Source organism: Megascapheus bottae, chromosome 29 (assembly GCF_031878675.1).
Source record: "Megascapheus bottae isolate mThoBot1 chromosome 29, mThoBot2.hap1, whole genome shotgun sequence".
Taxonomy (NCBI): Eukaryota; Metazoa; Chordata; class Mammalia; order Rodentia; family Geomyidae; genus Megascapheus; species Megascapheus bottae.
The window spans coordinates 10,026,200-10,044,107 of record NC_143537.1 but is presented as its reverse complement, the minus strand read 5'-3'; the positions used below and the strand labels follow the sequence as shown (position 1 = coordinate 10,044,107).

General features: G+C 43.8%; 2 protein-coding genes across 13 annotated transcripts in view; both read left to right on the top strand.

Annotated features, from left to right (window-relative positions):
- LOC150044701 (ral guanine nucleotide dissociation stimulator-like) overlaps positions 1 to 1,519 on the top strand; it is a 63,472-nt gene extending 61,953 nt beyond the window's left edge. For 4 of the 7 annotated variants that reach the window (XM_090320987.1, XM_090320990.1, XM_090320989.1 and 1 more), the window contains 2 exons: positions 393 to 619; positions 909 to 1,512. In XM_090320987.1, the coding sequence (XP_090177113.1) occupies positions 393 to 619; positions 909 to 952 (271 nt within the window). In that variant the 3' untranslated portion in view covers positions 953 to 1,512. Of the gene's footprint in view, positions 1 to 392; positions 628 to 908 lie in introns of those variants that run through there. The other 3 variants (XM_090320986.1, XM_090320983.1, XM_090320985.1) reach the window with 3 other exon arrangements.
- A 6,416-nt stretch (positions 1,520 to 7,935) lies between these two features.
- Positions 7,936 to 14,206, top strand: LOC150044700 (ral guanine nucleotide dissociation stimulator-like). Of its 6 annotated transcripts, XM_090320994.1 has the most exons (6): positions 7,936 to 8,016; positions 8,486 to 8,689; positions 11,895 to 12,088; positions 12,644 to 12,691; positions 13,131 to 13,357; positions 13,647 to 14,206. In XM_090320994.1, the coding sequence occupies exons 3-6, from the start codon at positions 11,967 to 11,969 to the stop codon at positions 13,688 to 13,690; spliced, it is 441 nt and encodes a 146-aa protein (XP_090177120.1). In that variant the 5' UTR covers positions 7,936 to 8,016; positions 8,486 to 8,689; positions 11,895 to 11,966; the 3' UTR covers positions 13,691 to 14,206. The 6 variants fall into 6 exon arrangements, with proteins under 6 accessions (XP_090177120.1, XP_090177119.1, XP_090177123.1 ...); XM_090320993.1 differs by having other exon boundaries at positions 7,936 to 8,689; XM_090320991.1 differs by lacking the exons at positions 7,936 to 8,016; positions 8,486 to 8,689 and adding an exon at positions 11,230 to 11,741.
- The last annotated feature ends 3,702 nt before the right edge of the window (positions 14,207 to 17,908 follow it).

Sequence of the window (17,908 nt, the reverse complement as noted above, 5' to 3'; positions counted from 1 at the left end):
ATCTTGGGGCTTCTGATTCCAAGTGGAAATTCCTCATTTGCGCACCACTTGTGATTTCCAGCGCGGGCGGTGAGGCCTGGGACTTGAGTGGATGGCAGAGTACAACGTTGTGGGTGTGCTTCTGGTCTCAGGGTTCTGTGTAGAAAGTCTAGAATTAATGATAAAATAGCCTATCTCAATGAGAATTTTGAAGACTTGGACTCCAGCGCTTCTAGAAGTGTGGGGTGAAGATCACCCTGCTTGTTGCAGGAGTGTCTATTTCTTTCACAAGTTACATGTCTGCAACTAGATGAACAGCTTCTGCATAGGAGTCCTGCCAGAAAGAGGCTATGGGGGGAGGTTCACGATAGAGAGGGTGGCTGCTCACTGTCCTGTCACCAATCTGCCCACAGCACCCTATGTTCCATCTTCACGATATGGATGGACTTTTCTCCTGATGATTTCTATGATCGCAAGAACCGAGACGTCCTAAACGAACTCATGTTCTACGTGATGCTCAACATGCCCTCCTCGGACCTGCTCCTGCGTTTACACATTCTCCTTGACCAGCTGGAAGAACCTGTGACCTGTCAGACCAAGAGCAAGGCGGGGGAGTCCTTGTGTAGGCGCCTGAGAGCTTGTGAGTGAGGATGGAACCTGGGTCCCTCCTAGGACTGGTCCTCCCAGGGTGACTGGCCATGGGTCCTTGTTACTACCAGTTTGGCACAATGACCTTTTACGGATATTTTCTTCCAGGTAATGTCTGTTCTTGTGTAGAGGGTAACCGGGCAGAGCCACTCATTAAATACACCCTACTTTCTATCAATGTTCAGTCCAAATTCACATTCTACAGCTTAGTGCATTAGATCCTCATGGCATTGTGTCACCCTGAACTTCTCTAAAAATCATGTATTTATTTCCATTTTCAGATTTGGGGCTTCAGAATGCAGTCACCCCAGAACTCATGACATAGAAGCCACCAGTGGTGTCCATGATAGTGACAGATGGAGATCTGGAGCCATCATTATTGTATGAAATCGTGGATGGTCTGTGGTTTTCTCATTTGTAGAAAGACCAAGTTCAATTTTGAACGGTATGAACATCCAGCTCGCTCTTAACCCCAAATGCGGCAGATCTACCTAGAGATACTTCTGAAGAAGAACAAGCAGACATTCTTTTATTGACTTCAACACCACGTAGAGCTGCTCAAAGTAGTCCAAATTAGCAAAGCTCTCAGCAGGATAAAGCAATGCCTATGGGGTTAATGAAAAATTTCTCCATGCTTAAGTTTAGTAAACTCAATAGGTGAGAGTCTGGAAGAACACCTTGTCTTTCATAAGGTGGTAGATACCCCTGTGGACCCCGATATAGGCTTTCTGTCTGCAGGCAACTTTGAGCAAAATCCAGTGTTAGAGTCTGCCCCCTTCTTCCACTCCTCCCCCGCAAACCCCCCACCCCCCAGCAAATATTTATTTTTGGTAATGATTGTCTGCTGTCTAATGTTTATACCAAGAATTGTTTTAATTTTATTAAAGTTTTATTTAAATTATGTTGTGCAATTCTATTTTTTGTTGGGGGGGGCAGTCATTGAGCACAAACTCGGAGCCTGAGCACTGTTTGGGGGCTTTCCTCAAGGCTAGAGACTACTCTACCACTTGAGCCATAGCACCACTTCGGGCTTTTTCTGTGTATGTGGTACTGAGGAATCAAACTCTGTCTTTGCATGAAAGGGAAGCACTCTACCACTAGGCTGAACTCCCCACCCGGCACAGTTCTTGAATACAAAACACTCTGTTCTTTTCCTTGTAGAATCTGATGTCCCAGCACATGGATCATGGGTGGGTGGAAACAGTGAGCTGCATTTGGGGAAATGAATCTGCTGGATTTACTGGTGAACACAGGGAGCCACAAGAATCCAGGCAATGGAGGATGCAGACTCTGATAAAATAGGACCCTTGATGTTGAAAGACAAAAGCTGTATTTTATTTGTGTGTGTGTGTGTGTGTGTGTGTGTGTGCACTATGACTTACCTCTTGGCCTCAGTGTTCTCCTACAGCCTTTTTGTACAAGGTTGGTGCTCTACCATTTGAGCCACGGAGAAACTTTTGGAAGTTTATTGGAGATAAGAGACTCTCCTGATTGGGTTGGTTTGGAACTGGTAACCCCAGATCTCAGTCTAATGAGCAGTTAGGAGTACAGATGTGAGGCACTGGTGCCTGGCTCCCTTCTTTTATCATTTCCTTCCTGTATAAAAACGATATTTTGCTACTACATGTCTTCAGTGGTGGTGTACCAACTTACCATCAGATACTTCAGAACTTTTCATCAGGAACCAGGGCCAAAATTCAGTCCCCATACAATGGAAAACCTTGTGTTGGCCACTGGTGGCTCACAGATATAATCCATAATCCTATCTACTGAGGCTTCAGAGGTACAACAATTTCAGTTCAAAGCTAGTCTGGGCAGGAAAGTCTGAGAGGCTCTAATCTCCAATGAAACACCAAGGGGGAAAAAAGGAAAAACCAGAGGTGGAGCTATGGCTCAAGTGGGAGAGCACCAGTCAAGAGGAAAAAAAAAACACACAAAAAAATCCAGAAAGATGCTCCTGAGATTACTTTTTTCCCACTTTTTGTAGGGGAACTGGGCATTGCTAATTTCAGGGCTGACTTTCAAAGGCGCTGGACCACTGCAAGACTAGAACAGTGAGCACGCGCACGCGCGGCTGCGCACTGCTGGGCCCTGGAGCAAAACTGGCACGCATGCGCACGGCACCCGGTGACCCTGGCTGCTGAGGGACAACCGGCACCAGAGAGGGAAGAAGGCGCTCAGAGGCCACCGCGGCCTCTTCTGGCCTTGGCGCCAGGTTTCTCCGTTCCCCGTCTTCATGTGGCCCTGGGGACTCCAGAGCTTTGCCCTGGCTGGCTCTGCACCCGGGGCGGCGACCTGGTGCAGGTGGGGCCTCTTCCGCCCGGGCCTGGTGTGTGGGGCGGCGTGGGGCCGCGTGGGCGCCGCCCGAGGCCGCCCGGGAGCCGTCCCCGTGCCCGCTCTGAGGTGAGTGCACACGTCTTCTCCTCAAGAAAACCCACAGCACCGCCAGAGTCCACGTGCCCGTCAGGAGACTGGGTGAGCTCCCCGGGTCCTCACTGTGTCCCTGCACGTCTAGGTCCCCAGTGTCCACAAGGGATGCCAACCGCAAACAGAGCCCCAGCATCGGTGGAAGGCCAGACTGCGAGAGGATTCACGCCTGTTTTTTAATCCTTAAGTAGCTAGAATTACAGGCCTCCGACCAGCCACAAATTCATTAAAAAAATTTTTTTCAGGGAAAATCAAGGGCCCCAAAGAGAAATGTAAGCATTACATGAATTTGCAAATATAACCCTTCTATATAGGACCTTAATAATAATAAAATTGCACATGAATCTGTTTTCAGATTTAAAAACTTCACTGCAGCCTTGTCTAGCATTGAAATGCCACCTAAATGAACTGTTTACTCATTTTTTGTGTGTGTGTGGATCATGGGGCTTGATCTCTGGCCCTGGGCACTATCCTTGAGCTCTTCAGCTCAAGGCTACCACCCTACCCTTGAGCCAAGCCACATTACCATTTTCTAGAGGTTAATTGGAGAGAAAACTCAGATGCTTTTGTGCCCAGGCTGGCTTTCTACCTCAATCCTCAGATCTCAGCCTCCTGAATAGCTAGGATTACAAGATTGAGCCGGCTCATATTATGTTCTTATATCCAGTACACATGCGTATTTCTTTGGCTAAGCCAAAAATACTGAGTTATTATTCAAGTTAATTTTTCAATAGAGCTCATATGGTATAAGTAATGTCTCTTTTTTTTCTTTTTTTTGGCCAGTCCTGGGCCTGAGCTCAGGGCCTGAGCACTGTCCTTGGATTTTCTCAAGGCTAGAGCTCTACCACTTGAGCCTCAGCACCACTTCCAGCTCTTTTCTATGTATGTGGTACCGAGGAATCGAACCCGGGTCTTCATTCATGCTAGGCAAGCACTTTAACCACTAGGCCAAACTCCCGGCCCCAAGTAATGTCTCTTTTAGTTTCTCATACTCTGAAATGCTTCCTTTACATCTTTCTATAATGTCCTTTCAAATGGAAGATTCTAAATCAGTTATGCGATAAGCTATTGCATATATCATATTTGCCTTGATCTTTCCTTATGATGGCTTTTTTTTCCTTTACTTAATTTATTTTTTCCCCATTTGTGTGGCTTGAACTCAGGGCCTGAACACTGTCGCTGGACTTTCTCAAGGCTAGAGCTCTACAGCTTGAGTCACACCACCACTTCCAGTTTTTTCTATGTATGTGGAATGAAACCTGGGTCTTCGTCCATTCAAGGCAAGCATTCTACCAGTAGGCCAAACCCCCAGCCTCTAACCCATTTTTTTAATTGTGTAAAACTAAAACTAGGTGAAACTCTTCTCCTGAGTCTTGGATATGATGATCAAGATTTGAAGCCTGCTTGTGCAAAAAAGTTTGTAAAACTTTTACCTCCATTTAACCACCAAAAATCTAGAAGTAGTTCTGTGGCCTAAGTAGTAGGGAAAAGCTAAGAGACCGTGCCCAGGCCTTGAGTGAGCTTTTCAGTATCAACACTTGCATGCATGCATTTGTGGACACATGCATGCTTGCTCGAACACATGCACACACACACACACACACACACACACACACACACACACACTGGGAAATACAAATTTCAATGTGTCTAAGTAAAGTTTTAGTGCAGTCATTCTGTGGCTGCCATCACATTTCTTTTATGGCCAGAGACGTGGAGCATTTCTTCATATGTCTACAGGCCATTCTTATTTCTTCTTCAGAGAAGATTCTCTTTAAGTCTTTGGACCGTTTTTAATGGGATGGTGGTTTCTTTGGAGATTAGTTTTGGAGTGATTCAGGTTTTTTTAGCTATTTTAGATATGAGGCCTTTGTCTGTTGTAGGGTTAGTGAAGATCTTCTCTGTGGCCTTTCTATTTAGTTTGCTAGCTACGTCCTTTTCCATACAGAAGCGCTGCAGTTTAATGCAATCCCATTTGTTCAAACTCTCTTTAATTCTGACATCTTTTTATAAGTTTATTCAGGACTAGTACTAATGAAGGTATGTACTTGGAAGAAGGATATTCATGTACTCTTAGTCATCAACCGGATGGCTTATGCTGTCTCTTTCGCCAGTGAAAAATTTGCCAGATATATGCAAGTAAATAATGCCACAATTAGTTCAGTCGTTGATTTTAGAGTTCAAAAATCACAGCTAGATGATAATCTGTATTAGGACTCTAAGCCTATTTACAATGCACATTTTAAAAAGGCAATTGTTAATGGTACAGGTTAATATAACGTGAGTGCATTTGAATGGTGATGATGTATGGATAACAATGAATTGAACTCTAAATTGAATAATTGATACTTTCTGTCTTGACATGTAGGCAAGCACTCTTCCACTAGGCCCAACTCGCATCCCCAAGTTATTTTTTGTCTATGAGTAACTAAGTTTGTAATAAAGTTGTTTTAGAAATAGAGGGACTAAAGCTTGGCATCAGTGGCACACACCTGTAATTTCAGCTAATCACTTGGCAGAGATCAGAATTGGGCTTCAAAGCCAGCCCAGGAACAAAAATCCATGAGACGCTTATTTCCAACTAACCACCAAAAAACCTGACTTGGTGCTGTGGCTCAAGTGGTTGAGCTCTAGCCTTGAGCTGAAGAGCTCAGATAGAGCACCTTAGCCCAGTGTTCAAGCCCCACAACTGACAACAACAACAACAAAAAAACACAAAGAAAGAAATAGATGGATTACCTTCCACTCTTTATTTTTATTTTTGTTATTTAAAGCTTCCTCTTTGTTCTTTACCATCTCCTGCCCCTAAGACTTCCACAGATTTCTAGTGCATCTCATAACAAGACTCTTGTTAGGAGACATTGGCTGTGTGCCACCAGGACCTCCCATGTCACTCAGTACATGTCTACATCGGTCTTTAATATGTCCAGTTTCTTCCACTTTTATCTTAAGGCATTAAAAGACACAGAAATGAAAGGACAAAGGGTGAACAGATGCAGCTGTGCTACTCACTAGAAATGATGTTGAAAATGAACTATAAAACTTGTGGTGGGATGGGAGAGAAAAGCTGGGAAAGAGTGAGGGAAGGGGTGATGTTGTCCAAAAAGAAATGTACTCTTTACCTGACTTAAATGTAACTGTACTCCCTCTGTACATCACCTACATAATAACAAAAGACCCTACTTATATTAGATCATTATATTCCTAACTGAAATAAAAACCTCCTCCTCTTCCTCCTTCTTCCTCCTTCTTCCTCCTCCTCCTCCTCTTCTTCTTCCTCCTCTTCCTCCTCCTCCTTCTTCTTCCTTCTCTTCTTTCTTCCTCCCCCCCCTCTCCCACACATGTACACACACAGAGAGACTAAAAACCACTTAGAAAGCATTATAAATGTGCTGATACACTTTCTGCATTTGTGGTTTACTGTATACCTTGGGATCCATTAAAGCATCAGCATCAAGTGATAAATTGGAATGTCCAGGAGAAACTGTTTACCTGTAAACTACAAAGTCCTAAAGTGTTGGTTGAGCAGAAATTTTATATGATACACTAGTTTTATGTCCTAACCATGCCCAGCTCATGTCCTAACTACTTTCTGTACCTTTTCCTCTTTTAGCCACCTTCAGCTTTGACATTTCCTGCCTCAAAGAATTAGTTGTGGCTTACACTTGTAATCCTACCTGCTCAGGAGGCTGAGATCTGAGGATAGTGGTTCAAAGCCAGCCTGGGCACTAAAGTCTGTGAGACTCTTATCTCCAGTTGACCACTAGAAAACCAAAAGTGGCGCTGTGGCTCCTGGGGTAGGACTGTAGCCTTGTGCTGAAGGGCTCAGGGACAATTCCTAGGCCCTTCTTCTTCTTCTTCTTCTTCTTCTTCTTCTTCTTCTTCTTCTTCCTCTTCCTCTTCCTCTTCCTCTTCCTCTTCCTCTTCCTCTCCCTCTCCCTCTCCCTCTCCCTCTCCCTCTCCCTCTCCCTCTCCCTCTCCCTCTCCTTCTCCCTCTCCTCCTCCTCCTCCTCCTCCTCCTCCTCCTCCTCCTCCTCCTCCTCCTCCTTCTTCTTCTTCTTCTTCTTCTTCTTCTTCTTCTTTTTCAATGAGTCATGGGGCTTGGACTCTTTGCCTGGGCCAAGTATATCACCAACTTTCCTGACTGGAAAGACTTTAACCTTAATCCTCTGATCTCCCCTTCCTAAGTAGTTAGAATTTCCAGGCATGAAACACCGCCCCCTAGAAGAATGGTGGCAAACTGGGAAGCCTTGCAAATTGACATGTTTACAAATTAAGTTTTATTGAAACACGGACAAAGCCATGTTATTACATCCTATCTACTGTTGCTTTGCCACCAAGTACTTCTGACCACGCTGTGCGGTCACTCTACAACATTTAGTGTCTAGCTTTGTAAGGGAAGCTCAATGGTCCCTATTCCAGAACACATGGGCTCATTTCCAACAGAGTCCAAATTCCAGCAAGTTCAAGGTTTTGTATTCTAATTGAAATCAAACTTAAAATTTTCCCAGCTGAGACTCAGATCTTGAGCCTCCGCTCTTGCTTGTAAGAAGGTGACAAAGGATGTTGGTATCGGATCACCCAATATATACGGCATATCATGGATCTGGACCAGGCCTTCAGTAACTATGTGTGTGTTTATCCATCCATCCATCCATCCATCCATCATCCAACGGATCCATCCTTGTTGCCGACTGGCCTGGTCTACAGTTTGGATATACTATCATTTGGAGCTGGTCTCTGCCCTTCCAGCTGGAGCTAAGCTGAATGTGAAATTCGATCTGACCACTGTGCCCTGTTACAACCACAAGATGCATCCTTACCTTGAGATAAGTAGCTGAGAATCCCCAGAAGCACAACCTCTAAACTTATAGCTACTAGTTCCGGTTGCATGCTAGAATAAGCTGGAAAGTTTGAGAAATTATAGGATCCTATTTTGAATCTACTGAATTAATTCATTGGGTATTGTATACTTACATGTATGTTTTAAGAAGCTAAACTTGTGGTTCCCCTTTTTCCCCCCCACCATCCTTATACTGGGACTCTAACTAGGTTATCTGATGGCTGTTGCTTTATTATCTGTGCAATGCTTCCAACCCCATGCTTCTGATGTGTGAACTAGGAAGTACATTTCTATCAAAACATGTAGATTGCCATACACTTTGGTAGATTTATGGCCAAATGGGAATAGGAATCTTACCCTTTGCATTTCCAATTTAGGAATAGCATAATTGTGTTGCCACCTTAGCTCTCAATGCTTCAATGAGAAAATGATGTAGACATTCTAATTAAACAAACTTAATAACTCCTAGTTCTCAAATGGTGTATTATGAACCATTAGTAACTTCAAGTACCAAGTGTCACTTGCTAGGGACTTCATGTATTAGCTGACAGTGTCTCAAGTGCTCACTAAATTTCTTTTAAATTCTAGGAGTGATGATTTTGAAATCTCCCTTTCTGAAAAGAAGAGGAAGGGCAGACACCCAGCTATTAAAGAGCAGCTTTTGGTGATATTCTATTGGCCCAGCAATCAACAAACACAGCTGGTATCCAGTTGTTTGGTTACGTTTTGTTGGGCCTGCTGTTTGTCCATGGAGAGTCCCAGGCTTCTCTTTGTAGACACAGAAGTTGGAAAGTAAGTGCCAAGTGTGATATTGTCAGGAGCTGTTTACCTTTCTGGTATTCTGAGATGGTATTTTACTTAATAACCAGTATGTGCTTGAACTTACCCTGCTTTGCCTTCAGCTTCCCAAGTGATGAAATAACAGGCTTGCCTAGCTATCTACCATGGGCCATTTGAAATAGAAAACTTGTGCCAGTTCTACTAATACAAATGTGAAAAGACCAAATGACTTAGAGCCTGGTTGCTCTAAGTCACAGTGCCATTATCAGTTTACTGGTGGTTTATTAGAGATAATAGTCTCATGGAATGTCTTGCCCAGACTATCTTTGAACCTTGATCATGAGACCTCAGATTCCTGAGTTGCTAGGATTACAGCACCAATAGCTGAAGAGTCCTTTTCAGTATCTTTTGTTCATTTGTGGAATTTCAGACAGGTGTAAGTTTTATTTCTGGGTCTTCTAATCTGTCCCATTGACCTTGGGGTCTGTTTTTGTTCCAATACCAACCTGTTTGTGTTACTATGGCTCTGCAGCACAATGCATTATTTCCATGTGTACTCTGAAAGAGGGATCACTTGACAGTGATGCCTGTCAAGTGTATGGCAGCATGTCCAGTTGCATACACACCACTCAGAAACAGCGACTAGCCATTATCTGAGATTGTACTATTTCCCGTTTATTTTATTCTCCTAAAATTAAATGCTTAAAGACTCATAAGGTCCTTCAGAGAGTACTTCAGAAGAAGTATCATTATGAGAGGTGACAGTTCCACCTCTCACGAATGTAACTTCTCCAGATTTTTCAAGGGCAAAGATGTCAAGTAGAAGAGAGATACTTCACAGTCATTAGTGTAGGTTAATGTGTGTGCCTGTGTCTGAGACTTTAATAGAAAAACAAGTATAAAAATGTATAAGGATAAAAAAGTTTTTCAGTACATATATAAAGGAAATGCATTTACTGAGTTACAGGATAGCTGTGTATCTTTCTTTTTTTTTTCTTTTTTTTTTTTTGCCAGTCCTGGGCTTGAGCTCAGGGCATGAACCCTGCCCTTGGACTTTCTCAAGGCCAGAGCTCTACCACTTGAGCTTCAGCACCACTTCCAGCTTTTTTCTATGTATGTGGTACCGAGGAATTGAACCCGGGTCTTCGTGAGTGCTAGACAAGCACTCTACCACTAGGCCAAACTCCCGGCCAGCAGAAAAGAGCTCAAAACATAAATGGAAAGTGGAAATCACGGAAAATGAAAATGAATTTTATTATCATAATTATAGTTACTAGATTTTTTAAGAATGTTCCGGTATATAATATTGCCTCCCCAGACCCAATAGTCTACACTGCCTCTAATTACTAGAATTAAAGACTATACCTAAAAAATATTTCTGATAGCGTGAGCATCCTAAGTAAACACTGTTTGTAAAGTCCATAGTGACATAGTAGTGGACAGTGTAGAACAAATCCAGTATTTTATTTACTAAACACTAGCTTGCCTAGAGCAACTTACAGACCTATGATGTGAACTTGCCATGCCTTTGGCAGATAATATTTTACTTTTGTGTGTGTGTATCATGGAACTTGTCTCTGAGCTCTTCAGCGCAAGGCTACCTACCTACCCTTTGAGCCATAGTGCACCTTCTGTTTTCTAGTAGTTAATTGGAGATAAGGGTCTCACGGATTTTAGTACCAGGGCTAGCTTTGAACCATGATCCTCAGACTTTAGCCACTTCTGTAGGTAGGATTGTAGACATGAGCCTCTGCTCCTGGGCCTAGTTTAATTTTATAACCATGTTTTCGTATGTATATGTGTGTGTGTGTGTGTATATATATATGTATATATGTGTATGTGTGTGTGTGTGTGTGTGTATATATATATATATATATATATATATATACGGCACATATTCTCTAAATGTTTTCCTGAAGGTGATTTCTCTACAACTTTCATCAAAGATCTAATTTTTACTTTGTGTAAATAATTGGAGTAAAGAGTCTCATGAACTTTTCTGCTTGGTCTGGCTCAAAACTCTGACCCCAAAATCTTAGCCTAGTGAGTAACTTGGATCAGAGGGATGAGGCTCCAGTACCCAGTGTGTATATGTAGCCGGGTGTTCAATCCATCTTGGGGTATAAATTCAAGGTTTCCCATTTGCAAAGCAAATGCTCAACCACTGGATCCATTCCTCGCTTTGAGATAGGGTCTCCCTTCTTACCCAGAAAAGCCTTTACTGTTCTCCTGCCAGTTCTATTTCTGGTGTAGCCAACAGACCACCCCACCATGCCCAGCATTTTCTCCAGAAAATGGGATCTCACAAACTATATTTTCCTACACAGGGCCAGAGGGATGATATTGTAATATCATATGGTCCTGTGTACATAGGAGAACATATAACACAGTATCAAATACTTTATTTTCCATTATCTAGATGATACTACAAAGGGGCATCAAGGGAAACCTAAGAAGTAGGTTATAAAAACTTAACAGTGTCTTCCGTTCTAATGTCAGCAAAGAGTACAGAAAGTCCATGACAATGTAAGACAGACAAAATGATTTGTGCAGCATGAGAGGAATGATAAGGAAGGTATTGATCTGACCTAGGAATGGCTCCTAGAAACAGAGTCCTTGACAGTACCTAGGCCCAGGGCAGGAATTCAGGATTCAAAAGATAAGGTGTGATTTTTACTTTGTCTACTTTGTCTATGTGTACACATTGTGCAGTGGGAAGGGGGATTTATCTTCAGGTAGGTCTTATGTGAGAAGCAGTTTAGGTCATTGGGCCCTGAGCAGTGACCCTACCTCCTTCACAATGGAATGGAACACGGAACCCTGGTAGCCAGGAAGTATAACTGACAGTCTGGTCAAGCCTGCTCACTTGGCCTGTGACTCTGGAAGGAGAAGGATGTTCTTGTGCTGTGGGAGAATGTCGGGAGACGACTCGGGTCTCAGGAAATCAGGGTATGGGTGTCTCTTTCGAGCCTGGAGAGGTTGGAGCCGTGCCTGGCCACCAGTTCAACACCTCAGTATATTTTCCACCAAGAAATCAATGGAAACACAAGGCAACTCAGGCGAGGTATAGTCAAGAAACCTTCTTCTGGTGTGATTTTCAGTGCCAATAATGATAGAATATTTTCTGTGTGGTTTTCAATCTACTCTGTCACAGTTACTCAGTTTGAAATATGCTCCCATTTCCACTTTTAAAAGATAATTGTCATTACACCCTTAGAGAGACAGTGACTCAGGTGGGACTGTGAACGTGCCCTGTAACGTGTGGAGCCCGGAGGCAGGCCTGCTGGAGATGCTGGTGATGAACCTGGTCCCTGCACACCAGAAAGGCGATCTTTTCTTTCTTCGAAACTTTCTACACAATTATAGACTCTGTGGGACAATGGAGCAAGTGCTGACTATTTTGTTTAGAAAGTGAGTGTTCCTTCTTCAAGCTCAGGGGTACTCAGTCTATCCTGGCTGAGATTTGGAAATTAAATTAAATATCAGGAATATATTTGGCTTACTCATTTACAGGTAGAGGAAGCATTTTTTAAAGTTTTACATTTTTTGATTTATTGTGGGGGGATGCTGATCCAGTGCCTTGAATTGAGAACCTGAATTTTTTCCCTGAGTTTGGTGGTCAAAGTCAGCACTCCATTACGTGAGCTACACCTCCATTTTTGGCAGCTTGCTGGTTACTAAAGATAACAGTCGCTTGGAAATTTCCTTCAACGCTAGTGTTGAACTCTGTTCCTCAGAGCTCAACCTCCCAAATAGCTAGGATTACAGGCATGAGCCACTGTCACCAGGCAGAGCATTTATATTGGACACATTATTGCAACCTCTTCAGTTTTTCAGAGAAAGCATAGATATATCTCATATGCCTTCTTGTTTTGTATTCTCAGCTGTGACTTAGCCAACCCCATAGGTGTCCTCTTAGTTCTGAAAAAAAGAAGCATAGAGTGACTTCCTCCTTTCCCTCATCAGGTACAAATCACTCCGGCCGAACTGTGAGGAAGATGAGAAAGTGAAGGAGTAAGTGAGCTTTGGGGCCAAGGGAATGGCTGTCTTTGAAACTGGGCATCTTGGGGCTTCTGATTCCAAGTGGAAATTCCTCATTTGCGCACCACTTGTGATTTCCAGCGCGGGCGGTGAGGCCTGGGACTTGAGTGGATGGCAGAGTACAACGTTGTGGGTGTGCTTCTGGTCTCAGGGTTCTGTGTAGAAAGTCTAGAATTAATGATAAAATAGCCTATCTCAATGAGAATTTTGAAGACTTGGACTCCAGCGCTTCTAGAAGTGTGGGGTGAAGATCACCCTGCTTGTTGCAGGAGTGTCTATTTCTTTCACAAGTTACATGTCTGCAACTAGATGAACAGCTTCTGCATAGGAGTCCTGCCAGAAAGAGGCTATGGGGGGAGGTTCACGATAGAGAGGGTGGCTGCTCACTGTCCTGTCACCAATCTGCCCACAGCACCCTATGTTCCATCTTCACGATATGGATGGACTTTTCTCCTGATGATTTCTATGATCGCAAGAACCGAGACGTCCTAAACGAACTCATGTTCTACGTGATGCTCAACATGCCCTCCTCGGACCTGCTCCTGCGTTTACACATTCTCCTTGACCAGCTGGAAGAACCTGTGACCTGTCAGACCAAGAGCAAGGCGGGGGAGTCCTTGTGTAGGCGCCTGAGAGCTTGTGAGTGAGGATGGAACCTGGGTCCCTCCTAGGACTGGTCCTCCCAGGGTGACTGGCCATGGGTCCTTGTTACTACCAGTTTGGCACAATGACCTTTTACGGATATTTTCTTCCAGGTAATGTCTGTTCTTGTGTAGAGGGTAACCGGGCAGAGCCACTCATTAAATACACCCTACTTTCTATCAATGTTCAGTCCAAATTCACATTCTACAGCTTAGTGCATTAGATCCTCATGGCATTGTGTCACCCTGAACTTCTCTAAAAATCATGTATTTATTTCCATTTTCAGATTTGGGGCTTCAGAATGCAGTCACCCCAGAACTCATGACATAGAAGCCACCAGTGGTGTCCATGATAGTGACAGATGGAGATCTGGAGCCATCATTATTGTATGAAATCGTGGATGGTGTGTGGTTTTCTCATTTGTAGAAAGACCAAGTTCAGTTTTGAACTGTATGAACATCTAGCTCGCTCTTAACCCCAAATGCGGCAGATCTACCTAGAGATACTTCTGAAGAAGAACAAGCAGACATTCTTTTATTGACTTCAACACCACGTAGAGCTGCTCAAAGTAGTCCAAATTAGCAAAGCTCTCAGCAGGATAAAGCAATGCCTATGGGGTTAATGAAAAATTTCTCCATGCTTAAGTTTAGTAAACTCAATAGGTGAGAGTCAGGAAGAACACCTTGTCTTTCATAAGGTGGTAGATACCCCTGTGGACCCCGATATAGGCTTTCTGTCTGCAGGCAACTTTGAGCAAAATCCAGTGTTAGAGTCTGCCCCCTCCTTCCACTCCTCCCCCGCAAACCCCCCACCCCCCAGCAAATATTTATTTTTGGTAATGATTGTCTGCTGTCCAATGTTTATACCAAGAATTGTTTTAATTTTATTAAAGTTTTATTTAAATTATGTTGTGCAATTCTATTTTTTGTTGGGGGGGGCAGTCATGGAGCACAAACTCGGGGCCTGAGCACTGTTTGGGGGCTTTCCTCAAGGCTAGAGACTACTCTACCACTTGAGCCATAGCACCACTTCGGGCTTTTTCTGTGTATGTGGTACTGAGGAATCAAACTCTGTCTTTGCATGAAAGGGAAGCACTCTACCACTAGGCTGAACTCCCCACCCGGCACAGTTCTTGAATACAAAACACTCTGTTCTTTTCCTTGTAGAATCTGATGTCCCAGCACATGGATCATGGGTGGGTGGAAACAGTGAGCTGCATTTGGGGAAATGAATCTGCTGGATTTACTGGTGAATACAGGGAGCCACAAGAATCCAGGCAATGGAGGATGCAGACTCTGATAAAATAGGACCCTTGATGTTGAAAGACAAAAGCTGTATTTTATTTGTGTGTGTGTGTGTGTGTGTGTGTGTGTGTGTGTGTGTGTGTGCACTATGACTTACCTCTTGGCCTCAGTGTTCTCCTACAGCCTTTTTGTACAAGGTTGGTGCTCTACCATTTGAGCCACGGAGAAACTTTTGGAAGTTTATTGGAGATAAGAGACTCTCCTGATTGGGTTGGTTTGGAACTGGTAACCCCAGATCTCAGTCTAACGAGCAGTTAGGAGTACAGATGTGAGGCACTGGTGCCTGGCTCCCTTCTTTTATCATTTCCTTCCTGTATAAAAACGATATTTTGCTACTACATGTCTTCAGAGGTGTACCAACATACCATCAGATACTTCAGAACTTTTCATCAGGAACCAGGGCCAAAATTCAGTCCCCATACAATGGAAAACCTTGTATAATCCATAATCCTATCTACTGAGGCTTCAGAGGTACAACAATTTCAGTTCAAAGCTAGTCTGGGCAGGAAAGTCTGAGAGGCTCTAATCTCCAATGAATCACCAAGGGGGAAAAAAGGAAAAACCAGAGGTGGAGCTATGGCTCAAGTGGGAGAGCACCAGTCAAGAGGAAAAAAAAAAACACACAAAAAAATCCAGAAAGATGCTCCTGAGATTACTTTTTTCCCACTTTTTGTAGGGGAACTGGGCATTGCTAATTTCAGGGCTGACTTTCAAAGGCGCTGGACCACTGCAAGACTAGAACAGTGAGCACGCGCACGCGCGGCTGCGCACTGCTGGGCCCTGGAGCAAAACTGGCACGCATGCGCACGGCACCCGGTGACCCTGGCTGCTGAGGGACAACTGGCACCAGAGAGGGAAGAAGGCGCTCAGAGGCCACCGCGGCCTCTTCTGTCCTTGGCGCCAGGTTTCTCCGTTCCCCGTCTTCACGTGGCCCTGGGGACTCCAGAGCTTTGCCCTGGCTGGCTCTGCACCCGGGGCGGCGACCTGGTGCAGGTGGGGCCTCTTCCGCCCGGGCCTGGTGTGTGGGGCGGCGTGGGGCCGCGTGGGCGCCGCCCGAGGCCGCCCGGGAGCCGTCCCCGTGCCCGCTCTGAGGTGAGTGCACACGTCTTCTCCTCAAGAAAACCCACAGCACCGCCAGAGTCCACGTGCCCGTCAGGAGACTGGGTGAGCTCCCCGGGCCCTCACTGTGTCCTTGCACGTCTAGGTCCCCAGTGTCCACAAGGGATGCCAACCGCAAACAGAGCCCCAGCATCGGTGGAAGGCCAGACTGCGAGAGGATTCACGCCTGTTTTTTAATCCTTAAGTAGCTAGAATTACAGGCCTCCGACCAGCCACAAATTCATTAAAAATTTTTTTTCAGGGAAAATGAAGGGCCCCAAAGAGAAATGTAAGCATTACATGAATTTGCAAATATAACCCTTCTATATAAGACCTTAATAATAATAAAATTGCACATGAATCTGTTTTCAGATTTAAAAACTTCACTGCAGCCTTGTCTAGCATTGAAATGCCACCTAAATGAACTGTTTACTCTTTTTTTGTGTGTGTGTGGATCATTGGGCTTGATCTCTGGCCCTGGGCACTATCCTTGAGCTCTTCAGCTCAAGGCTACCACCCTACCCTTGAGCCAAGCCACATTACCATTTTCTAGAGGTTAATTGGAGAGAAAACTCAGATGCTTTTGTGCCCAGGCTGGCTTTCTACCTCAATCCTCAGATCTCAGCCTCCTGAATAGCTAGGATTACAAGATTGAGCCGGCTATTATGTTCTTATATCCAGCACACATGCGTATTTCTTTGGCTAAGCCAAAAATACTGAGTTATTATTCAAGTTAATTTTTCAATAGAGCTCATATGGTAAAAGTAATGTCTCTTTTTTTTTTTTTTTTTTGGCCAGTCCTGGGCCTGAGCTCAGGGCCTGAGCACTGTCCTTGGATTTTCTCAAGGCTAGAGCTCTACCACTTGAGCCTCAGCACCACTTCCAGCTTTTTTCTATGTATGTGGTACCGAGGAATCGAACCCGGGTCTTCATTCATGCTAGGCAAGCACTTTAACCACTAGGCCAAACTTCCGGCCCCAAGTAATGTCTCTTTTAGTTTCTCATACTCTGAAATGCTTCCTTTACATCTTTCTATAATGTCCTTTCAAATGGAAGATTCTAAATCAGTTATGCGATAAGCTATTGCATATATCATATTTGCCTTGATCTTTCCTTATGATGGCTTTTTTTTCCTTTACTTAATTTATTTTTTCCCCATTTGTGTGGCTTGAACTCAGGGCCTGAACACTGTCGCTGGACTTTCTCAAGGCTAGAGCTCTACAGCTTGAGTCACACCACCACTTCCAGTTTTTTCTATGTATGTGGAATGAAACCTGGGTCTTCGTCCATTCAAGGCAAGCATTCTACCAGTAGGCCAAACCCCCAGCCTCTAACCCATTTTTTTAATTGTGTAAAACTAAAACTAGGTGAAACATGCTAATATCTCTTCTCCTGAGTCTTGGATATGATGATCAAGATTTGAAGCCTGCTTGTGCAAAAAAGTTTGTAAAACTTTTACCTCCATTTAACCACCAAAAATCTAGAAGTAGTTCTGTGGCCTAAGTAGTAGGGAAAAGCTAAGAGACCGTGCCCAGGCCTTGAGTGAGCTTTTCAGTATCAAAACTTGCATGCATGCATTTGTGGACACATGCATGCTTGCTCGAACACATGCACACACACACACACACACACACACACACACACACACACACACACACACACTGGGAAATACAAATTTCAATGTGTCTAAGTAAAGTTTTAGTGCAGTCATTCTGTGGCTGCCATCACATTTCTTTTATGGCCAGAGACGTGGAGCATTTCTTCATATGTCTACAGGCCATTCTTATTTCTTCTTCAGAGAAGATTCTCTTTAAGTCTTTGGACCATTTTTAATGGGATGGTGGTTTCTTTGGAGATTAGTTTTGGAGTGATTCAGTTTTTTTTAGCTATTTTAGATATGAGGCCTTTGTCTGTTGTAGGGTTAGTGAAGATCTTCTCTGTGGCCTTTCTATTTAGTTTGCTAGCTACGTCCTTTTCCATACAGAAGCGCTGCAGTTTAATGCAATCCCATTTGTCCAAACTCTCTTTAATTCTGACATCTTTTTATAAGTTTATTCAGGACTAGTACTAATGAAGGTATGTACTTGGAAGAAGGATATTCATGTACTCTTAGTCATCAACCGGATGGCTTATGCTGTCTCTTTCG